The sequence below is a fragment of the Anomaloglossus baeobatrachus genome, chromosome 1 (genome assembly GCF_048569485.1).
Source record: "Anomaloglossus baeobatrachus isolate aAnoBae1 chromosome 1, aAnoBae1.hap1, whole genome shotgun sequence".
Taxonomy (NCBI): Eukaryota; Metazoa; Chordata; class Amphibia; order Anura; family Aromobatidae; genus Anomaloglossus; species Anomaloglossus baeobatrachus.
Window position 1 is genome coordinate 265,835,921 of NC_134353.1, and position 16,379 is coordinate 265,852,299.

General features: G+C 41.7%; 1 protein-coding gene across 50 annotated transcripts in view; it reads left to right on the forward strand.

The window, feature by feature from the left end:
- Positions 1 to 16,379, forward strand: part of ANK2 (ankyrin 2) — an 812,025-nt gene that overhangs the window by 567,975 nt on the left and 227,671 nt on the right. For 40 of the 50 annotated variants that reach the window (XM_075349554.1, XM_075349661.1, XM_075349525.1 and 37 more), the window contains 3 exons: positions 4,241 to 4,339; positions 8,687 to 8,872; positions 13,825 to 13,848. In XM_075349554.1, the coding sequence (XP_075205669.1) occupies positions 4,241 to 4,339; positions 8,687 to 8,872; positions 13,825 to 13,848 (309 nt within the window). The remainder of the gene's footprint in view (positions 1 to 4,240; positions 4,340 to 8,686; positions 8,873 to 13,824; positions 13,849 to 16,379) is intronic. The other 10 variants (XM_075349875.1, XM_075349502.1, XM_075349591.1 and 7 more) reach the window with 1 other exon arrangement.

The following is a 16,379-nucleotide window of genomic DNA, read 5'->3' on the forward strand; positions in this document are numbered from 1 at the left end:
GCTGGCTTGACCCTTCCTTTAATGCCAGCTATAATTTCTATACTGGTCAGGTGAGATGCTGTGATCCAAATTTACTGGTGGTTGTTGTACTTTATTGCTGTGAGTGATTGTGGTGTTAACCCTTGTTGTCCTTTTCCTTCTCTTGCTTTTCTCCTTAGGCGGGCTTTACATGTTGTGACATCGCTATCGATTGCTAACGATGTCCAGCGCGATAGCACCCGCCCCCGTCGCACATGTGATATGTGGTGATTGCTGCCGTAGCGAACATTATCGCTGCGGCAGCTTCACACGCACATACCTGCTCGGCGATGTCGTTGTGACTGCCGAACAATCTCTCCTTCAAGGGGGAGGTGCGTCCGGCGTCACCGCGACGTCACTAATCGGCCGGCCAAAAGAAGTGGAGGTGCGGAGATGAGCGGGACATAACATCCCGCCCATCTTCTCCCTTCCGCATTGCCGGCGGGACACAGGTAAGGAGATGTTTGTCGTTCCTGCGAGTTTACACCCAGCAATGTGTGGAGCTGCAGGAACGACAAACAACATCGTACCTGCGGTCGAACCGACATTATGGAAATGAACAACGATACACAGATCAGCGATATTGTACGCTTCTGTGCTCGTTCATCGTCACACCTAGGGTTTACACGTTGCGATGTCGCTACTGGCGCCGGATGTGGGTCACTAACGACGTGACCCCGACGATATATCAGTAGCGATGTCGCAACGTGTAAAGCTCCCCTAAGTCTCATACTGTTTGTTCCTGTGAGTTTGCAGTGTCTGAGTTTTGGTTTCTCTCTCTCTCTCTCTCTCTTTATCTGTGTTACCATCTCACTCCTGCCCCTTCCATGCATGGGGGAAGGGACAGACTAGTTCTGCTCAGTAAGGCACAGAGCTTTGGCATCTCCACCATCAGGGCTATTCCAGAAGTTAGGGATAGCCTAGGGTCCCCTAGCATGACGGACAGTATTGGAGTCCCTGTCCCTCGTTATTTTATAGTCACATTGTGACCACCAGAGAATAGTAAGATATCAGACCTTAACCAGACCCATTAATAGGGGAGCTGCTGGATTACCAGATCTTCGTAGATACCATCAGGCTGCTCTATTGGTGCGCATGCTTGACTGGCAGTTTTCGGCTAATCACAAAAAATGGGTCGTGTTGGAGCAGGTGGGAGCGCCAGTGCCTACGAGGTATCTGTCATGGCTGGAGTCACGTGAGGGGGTGAAGCTACCTAAGGCCATGCTAAATGTATGGGTTCGGGTGAGGCAAAAGGACTCCTTGACTGGTCCTCCCCTTCTGCTTATCCCGATATGTTTCCAACCCAGAATTTGCCCCGGGATTCACACGCTCCACCTTTCTGCGCTGGGAGGTGGATGATGACTTTAGGATATATCACGCGTTAAAAGGAAATGGTATTATATCTTTCGGAGACATGCAGGGTTTGGGTCCCAAGTGCTTGCTGTCATGGATTGAGTATAGACAATTACACTCATTTGTTTCAAGTAAAATATACAGTACAGACCAAAGGTTTGGACACACCTTCTCATCTCTAGAACAACTGTTAAGAGGAGACTTTGTGCAGCAGGCCTTCATGGTAAAATAGCTGCTAGGAAACCACTGCTAAGGACAGGCAACAAGCAGAAGAGACTTGTTTGGGCTAAAGAACACAAGGAATGGACATTAGACCAGTGGAAATCTGTGCTTTGGTCTGATGAGTCCAAATTTGAGATCTTTGGATCCAACCACCGTGTCTTTGTAGAAAAGGTGAACGGATGGACTCTACATGGCTGGTTCCCACTGTGAAGCATGGAGGAGGAGGTGTGATGATGTGGGGGTGCTTTGCTGGTGACACTGTTGGGGATTTATTCAAAATTGAAGGCATACAGAACCAGCATGCCTACCACAGCATCTTGCAGCGGCGTGCTATTCTATCCGGTTTGCGTTTTAGTTGGACCATCATTTATTTTTCAACACTGGGAGATTTATTTTTTCTAACTGGGAGATGGAACTGGGTACTACTTTTACTGAGGAGGATAAACAGAAAGCTTACTTGTTTACCCATAAGATGTCCACAGCTGGTTATGCAAAAGAAAAGAACTACAAAATTTTATCCAGATGGTACCAATTTCCAGGGAAGCTACATAAGATCTATCCTTCTGTGTCCGAGTTGTGTTGGCGATGTGGGAGGGCCCCTGGGACGATGTTACACACTTGGTGGGATTGTTCGCTGATTAAACCCTTCTGGTTGGAGGTGTTTCAAACATAAACCAAAATTACCGGAGAAACAGTGACACCCCCACCACAGACCTCGTTGCTGTCCATGTTGCCCGGCTCTATTAAAACACAAAAGGGAGACCTGCTTAGATTTTGTTTAATAGCGGCCTGTTCGGTGGTTCCTAGGCACTGGCGGACAATGATGTCTCCATCCATGCAACAATGCCAACAGGAATTTGCCTCCATATTTTATATGGATGACCTGTCCGCAGAGACAACAGGGGACAGCGAGAGATTCTTAAAAATTTGGCAGCCCTGGATCCTTATCAAAGATACTGAAGCGTTTCGAGAACTGTTTGGTCCTTGAGCCGCTAGGAACTATGAGCGGAGTTTGGTAATTTTAGACTGCCACACCTGGGATCATCACGGCCTCCTTCCCCCTCTGACCTTCCCTCCCCTCAACCTCCGCTGTTTCTTCTCTGCTACTCATTTCTTTTCTCCTCTTGGCTATCTATTATTTACACTCTAAAGGCCCTGTCACACACAGAGATAAATCTGCGGCAGATCTGTGGTTGCAGTGAAATTGTGGACAATCAGTGGCAGGTTTGTGGCCGTGTACAAATGGAACAATATGTCCATGATTTCACTGCAACCACAGATCTTCCAAAGATTTATCTCTGTGTGTGTAAGACGCCTTGCACTATGGTTGGGGATGTTACCCCTCATTTTTCAAGCTCAATATATGGGATCTCTATGCTAGGTTAATGTTGTCGATTCTTCCTCTTTTCCTCACTGGAACAATGTCGTGCCTCTCATGGAGAGAGAATGCTAGCGTTGATCAAATAATGGAATTGGGGGGGGGAGGATGGAAGGAGCGGTGAAGTTAAAACTGCATAAAGCATCGCACGCTACATGTTTACCTTACAATTTTTTCAAAGAAAAGAAAGAAAAAAAATATTCTTATATGATTTGTTTAGTTATACTCTTTTGGAATAGGACTATTATTGCAAAATTTTTCTGCAAGATTTAACCCTTTTTTTCCTTATTTTTCTGTATTTCACGTTTTTCTAATAAAGAAAGATTATACATAATGACAATCGGCTCAAACTCTGATCAGAGCACAGCTACGAAGAAAACAGAATTTTTTTTCCATCTTCTCCATTACTTGTGTATATCAAATTACACTCGGATGACATCCAAGTGCAGTCCAATACTTTCCATGCACCCATAGACTTGTATGGGTGCTTGTCATCCAATATTACGGATGCACTCGGAGCATTGTGTTTTTTTGGGGGTTTTTTTGTTTTTTGCCATGAGAAAAAAGCACTGGTCTGCATTGCCCCACAGTATAGTACTGGAGCAAGTGCTATCTGATAAAACAGATAGCCCTCAGCCATATTATATGCTCGTGTGAGCCCTAATGCTTTTGCAGACCTCCAAATTGAATGATCCCTTTATACTTCACGTCTTTAACTACCTAAGACTCAAACATGCTATGGTTACTCAGATTGGTAATGGAGAAATTTAATTTGTAGAATTCCTTTTTCTAAATATCTTCATACTACTCCCTCAATGTTTCATGTTTTTTTTTTGGTTTAGTTTTACAAAAAAAATAGAGAAAGAACAATTGTACATCTTTGAGCAAAATTTGATGAGGATTTGGACTGGACAAGATTTGGGGGAAAAAAAAAGTGTGTCTTATAGTCCGAAAAATACGGTATTTGGTCTGATATTAGGATACAAATGTTTTGTGTTATAACTCTTCTACTTAATTTTACCTGTTCATCCAGATTCTATCTTTTTATGTCCGTTGGATCCTAAGTATAAACATCTGGACACTTAGTACCTGTATTTCCTCATGTAACCGACTTACAACTGTTTACATGTTTGTTCGTGTCTAAATTCCATTTTGACCTGTGCAAATAAAGTTTTCTACATTTTAAAATGTTAGATAATAATGGATTTTGTTATGAAAATCGTAGGTAAAGAAAGACTAAGATAATGTTACATTCGCTTTCATTTACAGAATGGATTTACCCCTCTGTACATGGCTGCCCAAGAGAACCATCTTGAAGTTGTGAAATATTTGCTTGAAAATGGGGCCAATCAGAGCACTGCCACAGAGGTAAGTGTATCCTCACTTTTGGTCTGGTATACCTCTGTTTACTGATTACATTCATGTGTAGAGATGAGCAAATTGAATTTGTGTAAAATTTTATTAAATTTGCTGCACTTGGCAAATTCAAATAACTAGAGAACTGATTTGTGCGAATATCCCAAAAAATGCCCTTTGCCATTTTATACAAAGCATAAGTTTCACATAACCTCAGGCGCAACCCCTCAGGTTTCTACATAATTCCTTGCAACTACAACCGCACAGCCAGTCGGATGGAACTATTGTAGCCTGTACAAAAGCAGAGGCAGGGAATGCAGCAGCTGCTTTGTAGTGAATCTGGACAGTGAGAGAAGAGCACAGTATAGAAATGGGGAGAGAAATAATTCAAATTCTGAATAAGCATTACAAGTATTGTGTGACGGCATAGCAGTGAAGAACAAGTACTATCAGTGTACCCATGTATGTTGAGGTCACTTTAGAATATATTTGCGATAAAGTGTGTTTACAAGCAGTTGTGGGCTTAGTTGTATTTCACAGCATATTAATTCGCTGAGAATCAAATATTTTTAAAAAAAATAAATAAATAATCTTGATATAGCTGGCCAATTCGAATTTCAACAGATTTAGTCTCATTATTCATTAGGATTATATTTATGACAACCTTGTGGATTATACTTCCATCAATACAAATATTCCTTAATGAATTGGAGCACTGGTTCATGTAGAGCTCTGAATTGGCTATAAGCTATAAATTAGGAACACTGTGATAACTTTTTTCAATGTTGCTACAGAGTGATTTACCTACATCTACCTAAATCCCATTAAACGGGATATAATTAAATAGACTTTTCTTGAAATGTAAAACTGCTATGAATTTCAACTGCAGAATGAAAATCATAATCAGATTATTTTCTTTTAATGTTTACTCCTAAAAGCAAAGGTGAGCAACAGTCAAAATAATATTCATTACATTTTTTCCTTCCATTTTGCAGCTGCACAGTACCTGAAAGTATATGATCTATTTTCTTTCAGTATTGGAGATCTCATGAAGGATGGGGAGGGGTTTTAACAGAGATCTGGAACTTAAATGGAACCTGTTACCAGATTTTTTCCCTATAAGCTGCAGCCACCACCAGTGAGCCCTTATACACAGCATTGTAGAATACCGTATATAAGAGCCCAGGCCCCTCTGTATACCGTAAATTTTTTTTTATTATACTCACCTAGTGGGTCTGGTCCGATGTGTCTTGCTGCTCTCGATCAGCCGCCTCCTCCATCTTGTGGAGTCGCCGTCCTCCTTCCCAGCTACGTGTGGATGAGGCGTCCTACGTCATTCACACAGAGGCCTCCATTGCGCTCCCGCACATGCACACTTTGATCTGCCCTGCTGAGGAAAGAGCAAAGTACTGTAATGCGCAGGGGCGAGGAAAGGTCTAAAGCGGGCTTTACACACTGCGATATCGGTCCCGATATCGCTAGTATGGGTATCCGCCCCCATCTGTTGCGCGACACGGGCAAATCGCTGCCCGTGCCGCACAACATCGCCCAGACCCGTCACACATACTTACCTGGCCGGCGACGTCGCTGTGACCGGTGAACCGCCTCCTTTCTAAGGGGGAGGTCCGTGCGGCGTCACAGCGACGTCACTGAGCGGCCGCTCAACAGAAGCGGAAGGGCGGAGATGAGCGTGACGTAACATCCCTCCCACCTCCTTCCTTCCGCATTGTGGCCGGTAAGGAGAGCTTCCTCGTTCCTGCGGTGTCACACGGAGCGATGTGTGCTGCCACAGGAACGAGGAACAACCTCGTTACTGCTGCAGTAACGATATTTGAGAATGGACCCCCATGTCACCGATGAGCGATTTTGCACATTTTTGCAAAACGATGGAAAATCGCTCATCGGTGTCACACGCAACGGCATCGCTAATGCGGCCGGATGTGCGTCACCAATTCCGTGACCCCAACGAGTTCGCATTAGCGATGTCGTAGCGTGTAAAGCCCCCTTATGACCGCCCGCATATGTCCACTACAGTACTCTGATCTGCCCTCAGGAGCGCAATGGTGGACTCTGTGTGGATGACGTAGGACGCGTCATCCATATGGGGCTGGGAAGGAGGACAGGGACTGGAGGAGGCTCCGGACCGAGAGCAGCAGCATCCATCGGACCGGACCACCCCCTAGAAGAGTATAATAAAGGTCATTTTTACGTTCTACAGATCGGCCCGGGCTCTTAAATACAGTTAGGTCCAGAAATATTTGGACAGTGACACAATTTTCGCGAGTTGGGCTCTGCATGCCACCACATTGGATTTGAAATGAAACCTCTACAACAGAATTCAAGTGCAGATTGTAACGTTTAATTTGAAGGTTTGAACAAAAATATCTGATAGAAATTGTAGGAATTGTACACATTTCCTTACAAACACTCCACATTTTAGGAGGTCAAAAGTAATTGGACAAATAAACCAAACCCAAACAAAATATTTTTATTTTCAATATTTTGTTGTGAATCCTTTGGAGGCAATCACTGCCTTAAGTCTGGAACCCATGGACATCACCAAACGCTGGGTTTCCTCCTTCTTAATGCTTTGCCAGGCCTTTACAGCCGCAGCCTTCAGGTCTTGCTTGTTTGTGGGTCTTTCCGTCTTAAGTCTGGATTTGAGCAAGTGAAATGCATGCTCAATTGTGTTAAGATCTGGTGATTGCCTTGGCCATTGCAGAATGTTCCACTTTTTTGCACTCATGAACTCCTGGATAGCTTTGGCTGTATGCTTGGGGTCATTGTCCATCTGTACTATGAAGCGCCGTCCGATCAACTTTGCGGCATTTGGCTGAATCTGGGCTGAAAGTATATCCCGGTACACTTCAGAATTCATCCGGCTACTCTTGTCTGCTGTTATGTCATCAATAAACACAAGTGACCCAGTGCCATTGAAAGCCATGCATGCCCATGCCATCACGTTGCCTCCACCATGTTTTACAGAGGATGTGGTGTGCCTTGGATCATGTGCAGTTCCCTTTCTTCTCCAAACTTTTTCTTCCCATCATTCTGGTACAGGTTGATCTTTGTCTCATCTGTCCATAGAATACTTTTCCAGAACTGAGCTGGCTTCATGAGGTGTTTTTCAGCAAATTTAACTCTGGCCTGTCTATTTTTGGAATTGATGAATGGTTTGCATCTAGATGTGAACCCTTTGTATTTACTTTCATGGAGTCTTCTCTTTACTGTTGACTTAGAGACAGATACACCTACTTCACTGAGAGTGTTCTGGACTTCAGTTGATGTTGTAAACGGGTTCTTCTTCACCAAAGAAAGTATGCGGCGATCATCCACCACTGTTGTCATCCGTGGACGCCCAGGCCTTTTTGAGGTCCCAAGCTCACCAGTCAATTCCTTTTTTCTCAGAATGTACCCGACTGTTGATTTTGCTACTCCAAGCATGTCTGCTATCTCTCTGATGGATTTTTTCTTTTTTTTCAGCCTCAGGATGTTCTGCTTCACCTCAATTGAGAGTTCCTTAGACCGCATGTTGTCTGGTCACAGCAACAGCTTCCAAATGCAAAACCACACACCTGTAATCAACCCCAGACCTTTTAACTACTTCATTGATTACAGGTTAACGAGGGAGACGCCTTCAGAGTTAATTGCAGCCCTTAGAGTCCCTTGTCCAATTACTTTTGGTCCCTTTAAAAAGAGGAGGCTATGCATTACAGAGCTATGAGTCCTAAACCCTTTCTCCGATTTGGATGTGAAAACTCTCATATTGCAGCTGGGAGTGCGCACTTTCAGCCCATATTATATATATAATTGTATTTCTGAACATGTTTTTGTAAACAGCTAAAATAACAAAACTTGTGTCACTGTCCAAATATTTCTGGACCTAACTGTACAATAATCTAGAATGCTGTATATAAGGGCTCGCTGTTGGCGACCGCAACTCAGGAGGGAAAAACATGATGACATGTTCCCTTTAAATCAGGTTGCAAACTGTATATCAGGAGGTCAGAGGCGAAATGGAGAAACAAAGATTTCTTCTCAATGTAACCACTTACATTTGTAAATACTGTATATATTTTTTAATTTCAAAGGTATCCATAGTCTTTAATACTCTTGTTTGTGATTTTATAGGATTTAGTTCAGTAATGATATATTGTTTTTTTTTCTTCGTATTTCTATATATTTTACAGCATTTTGAAAAAAACATATATACCAGTACCAATGTAACATAATTTCTAAAGTTATTATAAAGTTATATAAGTTATTAAATTACAGAAACTACCAACTTTGTAATATCGCATTGCTCAACTTTCATACAGCAATGCTATAAAGTCTGGATGTTGCTTGTTTCCCCGCCAGGATGGCTTCACTCCGCTGGCTGTTGCTCTGCAGCAAGGACACAACATGGTGGTTGCTATTCTTTTGGAGAATGACACAAAGGGGAAGGTTAGACTTCCAGCTTTACACATTGCTGCCAGGAAGGATGACACAAAATCTGCAGCCCTTTTACTGCAAAATGACCACAATGCTGATGTGCAGTCTAAGGTAAGCTATCAAGCAAATACATTAAATGACATCTTTAAGTTGCATGCATTATTAAAATGATGCCATATACAGTATTAATATACAGTGCTGTGCAAACGTTTTGGGCGGGTGTGGAAAAGTAACTATGCATTTGAAAATAAAAGTGTTAATAGTTTATTTTTATCAATTAAAAAAAAATTCTAAATGATGTCATGTTATATTTTTGAAAATCAATAAAATTTACGTTATAAAAAAAAAATTCTAAATGAATAAAGAAAAAAGAAATTTAAATCAAATGAATATATAATATATTTCGCCTGACCTCCATTTGTCTTCAAAGCAGCATCAATCCTTCTAGATACAATTGCACAAAGTCAGGGATTTTGTAGGATTATAGTCACATGTACAAGCAACCAATTATACCAAGCTGGTGAGAATAACCATTATTTTCATATTTTCAAGTTGAAACACAGCCAATTACTGAAACAGAAACGGCTCTGTGAGAGGCTTTTGAGATATTTTCAAGTTGTCTCTTGAGCAGCTCATAACTCTGCAGTCTCCTTATGTCCTGGTTTCTGGCAGGGCAGGCACTCCTCCTCTATTGACAGTTCAAGTGAGTAGTAGAACTGTAGCATTATCAGTAGAAATACACCTATATTTTTGTCTACACTGTTATCACTGTATTTGCATATGTGCATGTAGTGATAACAGTGTATTTGAGCAAGCACAGACCTCAAGAAAGTTAGGGGTACTTCTCACATAGCGAGATCGCTGCTGAGTCACAGGTTTTGTGACGTATCAGTGACCTCGTCAGCGATCTCGCTGTGTGTGACACTATGCAGCGACCTAGCCCCTGCTGTGAAATCGCTGATTGTTACACACTGTTCTGGTTCATTTTTTGCTTGTTGGTCTCCCGCTGTGCAGCACACATCGGCGTGTTTGACGGCAGGAGACCAACGAGCACCGACTCTGTGTAAGCAGCGTACGCTGGTAACCAGGGTAAATATCGGGTAACTAAGCAAAGCGCTTTGCTTAGTAACCCGATGTGTACCCTAGCTACGTATACAGGGATCCAGCTCTGGCAGCCTGTAAGCGGTGTACGCTAGTAACCAGGGTAAATATCAGGTAACCAAGCAAAGCGCTTTGCTTAGTTACCCGATATTTACCCTGGTTACCAAGCGCAGCATCGTTACACGAGTCGCTGGTGGCTGGTCGTTGGGAAGATCTGATTGTTTGACAGCTCACTAGCGACCCTGTAGCAATGTACCAGCGATTCTGACCAGGTCTTATTGTGTTCGCAATCGCTGGTACGACGTTTAGTGAGACGGTACCCTTAGTACCATGATTATGCTGGTTCTTGGGGGATTGTGATTACAGAGGACTGATGAGAGCAGCTTGTCTGGAGCTGAGAAGGTCAGGGAGGTAATTGAGCTGCCAACTGCTGTATAAAAATCAGTGGCTAAAGAAATCTGATTGGGATGTTAAGAGTAAAATTCTCTCAAAAAATGCATCTACTGTGCACACTTGGCCGTGATCTGGAGATTAAGCTCCATGGAAACCAGCTGTACACTATAAAAGATAAAATATTGACATAAAGATCATAGGAAGGTGAATAAAATGATGCCTTCATATCTTCGATCCAATGTTTTATTCCAAAGAAATTCACGTATTTCTTACATGTAAATGAGCTCTTCCAGGCTATTGGGATGATGTTGCCTGAAAGATCAGCAACTGTGATCTGATCTCATGATTAATCTCTCCATCTTATTCATTGTCATCCTGCGCACTGCACATGGATGACATCCGAGTGCAGTTCGATGTTTCACACACACCCATAGACGTATATGGGTGCGTGTGATGCGAAACTCACTGCCAAACGCTGAATGCTGCAATTTTTTTCTCAGACCGATTAGGCATCAGAAAAAAAAATAGCATATGGACACTGCGTCACTGTTTAACAATGGTGCGAGTGTTTTATCGGAGTGCTCTCATCCATGTTAATCGCAAGTGGGAGCAAGGCCCTATAATCACACACAGCTCTGCAGTGAGAACAAGAGAGCAGAGATCGGCCATCACATATTACACTGGTAACGCCCCTTCTATATAAAATAATTTATGGAGGTGGAGTTATCCTCCAGGCAGCATTCGCCCCATAGCCTGGAAGATTTTATTTAAGGAACGTGATAAAACATGATATTTCAACAACAAGGCATCTGATATGACGCATAAAGGTATGACATTATTCAGCAGTATACAACCTTTATACCCAGATTAATAGGTTAAATTGTTATATATATATATTAATAACAATGGCCCAAAGTTAGGCAGTCAATGGTTGCAAACTACCATAGCTGCTTCCCCAAAAAGACAGCTGTACCTTTATTGCTGTGCATTGGAGGTACAGATGTAGACTTTATTGAAGACATCCCTATGAAGAAGAGTTTAACTCCACACCTAAATGGATTTAGTTGTGTTGTGTTCATTTTAAGCATCATGATATATTTTTTTTGTGTATTAGTTTAACCCATTACCACCAAAGACAGTTTTCACTTTCCTTATAGAGCCCTAGTTTCCAATTCTCACATGTCGCTTCATGTGACTATAACTTTGGAATGTTTCTTCCAATCCCATTGATTCCAAGTTTTTGTTTTTTGTGACCGTTTGAAAGTAGAATAAAAAAGTGAAAAAATACATTCTGTCTAAACTAAAATGTTTCTCTAGAAAGAAATTGTTATATATTTTCTACTGAACTGCTGATAACCGGTATTTAGTTGCAACCTACTGCTTGGGCACACAACACGACACAGAAGGGAAGAAGAGCTGTTTGATTTTTGGACTGCAAATTTGGCTAGAATAGATTGTGGACGCCGTTCTGCAATTGAGTCCATTAGGTGCCTAAACTGCAGAATCCCCCAACAAGTGACAACATTTTGGAAATTACTCCACTCAAGTAATTCATGTAGGGGCATAGGGTGCTTCAGAAAAATGTATAACATTGGGACATGAAAATGAAAAATTATGATTTTTCCTCTAAAATGTTGTCTTATCCCCAAATATTTATTTTTTTAAAAATTGGTGGCAGGGGACAATGGACCCTATAATCTGTTTCAAATATCTCCTTAATACCACAACATATGGTACAGAATTGAAGGTATGCAATTTAACTGTTAGAGCAAAAATTGGGCTCAAATAGACTGTGAATGTCATGTTGCATTGCAAAGGGGAATTAAGAGAAATTGGATCCTATCATTGGTAAAGCAACCTCTTCCAAAGTTAGGAATTGTTCACATGTGGTCAAAAACACTGTGTGGACCCACCACAGAGCAAGGAAAGAAAGGCATGCTATCTGGCTTTTGGAGCACAAATGGACAGTAATGGTTTATGGGTGCCACATGCAGAGCCTCCACGCTGCCAAAACAGCTGCCAAACCCCATGTTGAAAAATACACCTCTAAATAAATTCTCCTAAAGGTTCTGATGAACATCTTGAATCCAGAGGTGCTTCATAGAATTTTATAATCCTGGGACATGATAATACCTGGGACAATGAAAAACGTTCATTGTTTGTACTAAAATTATGTTTTAGCCTCCTTCGTCTTCGTGATAAGGAGCTGTAGGAGAGAATAGACAAAATTTGTTGTGCAATTTCTCCTCAATGCCTCAATTTCTCCACAATGCAATACCCAATGTGTGGTCAGAAACCACTGTATGAGTAACAGCAGGGCTTAGAAGGGAAGAATCACAATTTAGATTTTGAATAGCAAATTTGGCTGGAATAGTTTTACAAAGCCTGTGGTGCCAAAACTGTAGAAATCGGATTACACTCGACCCAATGTTATTCAATGAGGCAGGTCAGATCTGTGTATTTTTTCTCAGCTGTAATCGGGCGGAGGGAAAAAAAATCACTGCACACTGCGATTGTCAGCAAATCTCGGTCACGCGCACCTATGGTCTATATGTCTATGTCTATGGTGCATGTGGAACATCGTTCTGCGCTGATGACATCTAAGTGCAGCCCGATATATGCAGATACAGACAATGGAGGAGATGGAGAAATTAATCTCTCCTCCTTCTCCGCACCTGTGCTCTGATTATTGCATGAAAGAATTGGAGCACAGTGACATGACACTAGGTTCCCACTTGCAGAAGAGTTTGACCCTGGTCTTAGGCCTCCCTCATTAGCGTTTGGCATCTGTTACGAGAGTATCGCATGTGATAGTATAATGACACTCGGCTCAAACCCTACTGTGAGCGTGAGCCAAATGTCATTCTACTGTGCACCGATTCTCACGTGAGAGTTGGATCACAGGTCGCAGAGAAGATGGAGAACTTAATTTCTCTATTGTCTGTCTATATCGCACTGCACTTGGATAACATCAATGCAGTCTGATGTTTTGCACGCACCCATAGACTAGAATGGGGGGTGTGTGTGATCCAATGTACATGCATTCTGCATTTTTTTTTTCTGATACTATTTTAAGACAAAAAAAAATGCAGATGAACACTGCCTAATTGTTTAACAATGTTTTATCGGATTGCATTTGTCTGCATTAAACAAAAGAGGGAGCGAGGTCTTATACTAAATCTTTTCTCACAAAACTATACATCAATCTGCTCTGCTGCCCCTGCTCTATAACATACTGCCCGCAGATTGGACGGCATTTTTATGGTAATAGGTTTCTTTAAGAGACTAGGGACATACAGTGTCATATATAGTAGTATTGCTGTTGGACTATTTGGACTTATTCTGCCTGCACGGTAATATATACTGCTCAAAAAAATAAAGGGAACACTTAAACAACACAATGGTATTTTAGTGTTCCCGTTATTTTTTTGAGCAGTATATATTACCGTGCGGGCAGGATAAGTATTTATGGCAGGTCCCACACCCATTGCGAATAAAAAGCATGTTGAATGTGCTGACTTATGAATGGCATCTAATATGTGCTCTTTTTCCAAAATCTGCTGCTTCAGATGATGGTGAATAGGACGACAGAGGTATATTTATCACACATTGCTTCTTGTTGATATGTTGCATGCATCTTTGCTGTCACTAAGAATACTATTGTTGTATTTTTTTATTTTCTTTATTTTCTCATTTGTGTACAACTTTTTTTTTAAATTTTTACACTATAGTGAAAAGTAACAGATATCAATGTAATTCTCCTGAATGTAAATGTGATTGTAACAGCGGGAACGTGGAAAATGACACATTAGGAGAGTAAACATAGCAGATATAACACATACTGCGAGTGGCCACTCAGATGTGGGAACTAGTAATGACTGGTAAGGCCCCACTCACACTTGCGCTATTTTGACGCAAACGGAATCCGTCAGTAATGTAGTACAGTTCATTTATTTACAGTAGAAGCGCGACACCATGTGGACACAAGCGGGTACTGCATGACACACTCACGCGGCATATTAACGTGCTTCCACTGTAAATAAATGAACTGTACTACATTAGTGACGGATTCAGTTTGCGTCAAAATAGCGCAAGTGTGAGTGGGGCCTAAGGAATGACATATTAGAATGAGTTGTCTACTACTAAGGGAATCCCTTTTTAAGTACTATTTTCCTCAATGTAAAATAAAAATTATATACATATATATACATACATACCGTAATGTATTCTTCTCCCATACCGGCGCCATTCCAGTTATGTTGGCACCGGATCACCTGAGGCGTTGTTGTGCCATTTAAACCCTGCAGACAATCAGTGGACGCTAATCTGCTGCTGCTCACTTACTTCCTGCTGAATCTGGGGTGTGTTCTAAGGAAGTGGGAGTACAGCAAGCCAGTCAGCGGCGGCAGTTGAGCTGCTGTGCTCTCACTTCCTTAGAACAGACCTCAGATGTCAGGAAGAAGTGTGTGAGCAGCAGCAGATTAGCATCTGCTGATTGGCTTCAGGGTTCACATGGCACAACAATGTGACGCAAGCCTCAGGACAAGCACCGGTACAGGAGGTGAGTACAGGGTATTTTTGTTTTACATTGGGCAATATCATATTTAAGAAGGGCTTGTCCAAGTAGTTAAACTAAATAAAGATAAAAAATGAAGAATAAGGTCTTGAAGAATAAGGGCTCATTCAGACGCCTCTTGTTCTCGTATTTGATTTTCACGGATAGAACTAATACCTATTAGAAACTATGAGCATGTTCACATGTCCATCGACAGACCCATTCATTAAAATGAAAATGAATAGGTAAGTACAAAAAAAATGAATAGCACTAGGAACTATTTGGCAGTCACCTGAGTGCTGTTCTTTCAAGGAGCAATCAATGGACGTAAAACAGATTGCCACATGGATTGTAAAAACTGCCACATCGACCAATAATGTATCTTCCACACTAAAAACTAAAAAATTCAGTATATTTTTCACGTATAAGAAAAAAAACAGACATCCTAATGAGGTGTTAGTAAGACAGATGTGTAGGCCTCATTTAGAAGTCCATGATTTTTCTGGCACTTGAAAAACGTTCCAAGTCGCATCTGTGTTTTTGGTCAGATTTTCATTAAGGTTTGGTCGGTGTGTCAGTTTTTACTGTTTTTTTCAGTGATTTTTCACTTCTGGAAAATGCATAAATAAATTGCAAAGTTTCTGCTATACATTACATCGTTAATCACAGACCGCTCACGGATTGCACAGTCTGCAACATAGACATGTGAATAACACCATAGACTTTAATGGGTGAGGGTTCTATCTGCGAAAAACATCTAGCCGATTCTCAGAGTGCTGAACGAGGCCTTTCTAGGTTGTTATTGTCCTGATTTCGCCATTTCAGTGACTTATCCTGGTCTCACATAGTTGTCAGCATGCAGTTGTGATGCCTTATAAAAGTTGCTGTTAGCCGTATTATTAGCATTTCATTGCTTGTTATTTGTTAATAGCTGCAGAATCGCAGACCATTAACAATAGGCGATCTGGTAATACATTTCTGATAATACGGGTGAAAGCCGCTTCTTTTTATATCACAGTTTCCATAGACTGTGCGCTCGCTGCTCTCTGACCACATTTTGTGCCCTCAGTGCTAGGTCTCAGAAGGAAACGCTTTCAGCATTTTCTGATTTATCATTAGCAGAGAATTCACAATCTCTGTGTTATACCATCGTCAACATTTTATAGCTATAAAAATGTGTTAAATAACAAGGAGCAAGGAAGAAATACAATAGGTTGGGTTTTCGTGCCATTACATCACTGTGGCTTCATTATTATTTTCCATTCCTGAGTGGTGATTTCAGGGCCCACAGCTACAGTTGGAGATTATTTATAAGGGCTCTTTTCCACTTGCGATTTTCATGTGCGAGTGTGATCCGATAAAACATCGGATTTCACTCGCACCAGTGTTAATCAATGAGACAGTGTCCTCTTGCCTTTTCTTTCTCAACAAGAATCGTATTCTCGGCGCAATCGCAGCATGCTGCGTTTGGCAGTGAGTCTCGGCTCACGCACCCCCATACAAGCCTATGGGAGCGTGTGAAACATTTTACTGCACTCGCATGTTATGCGACTGCAGTGCGGTGCGCGC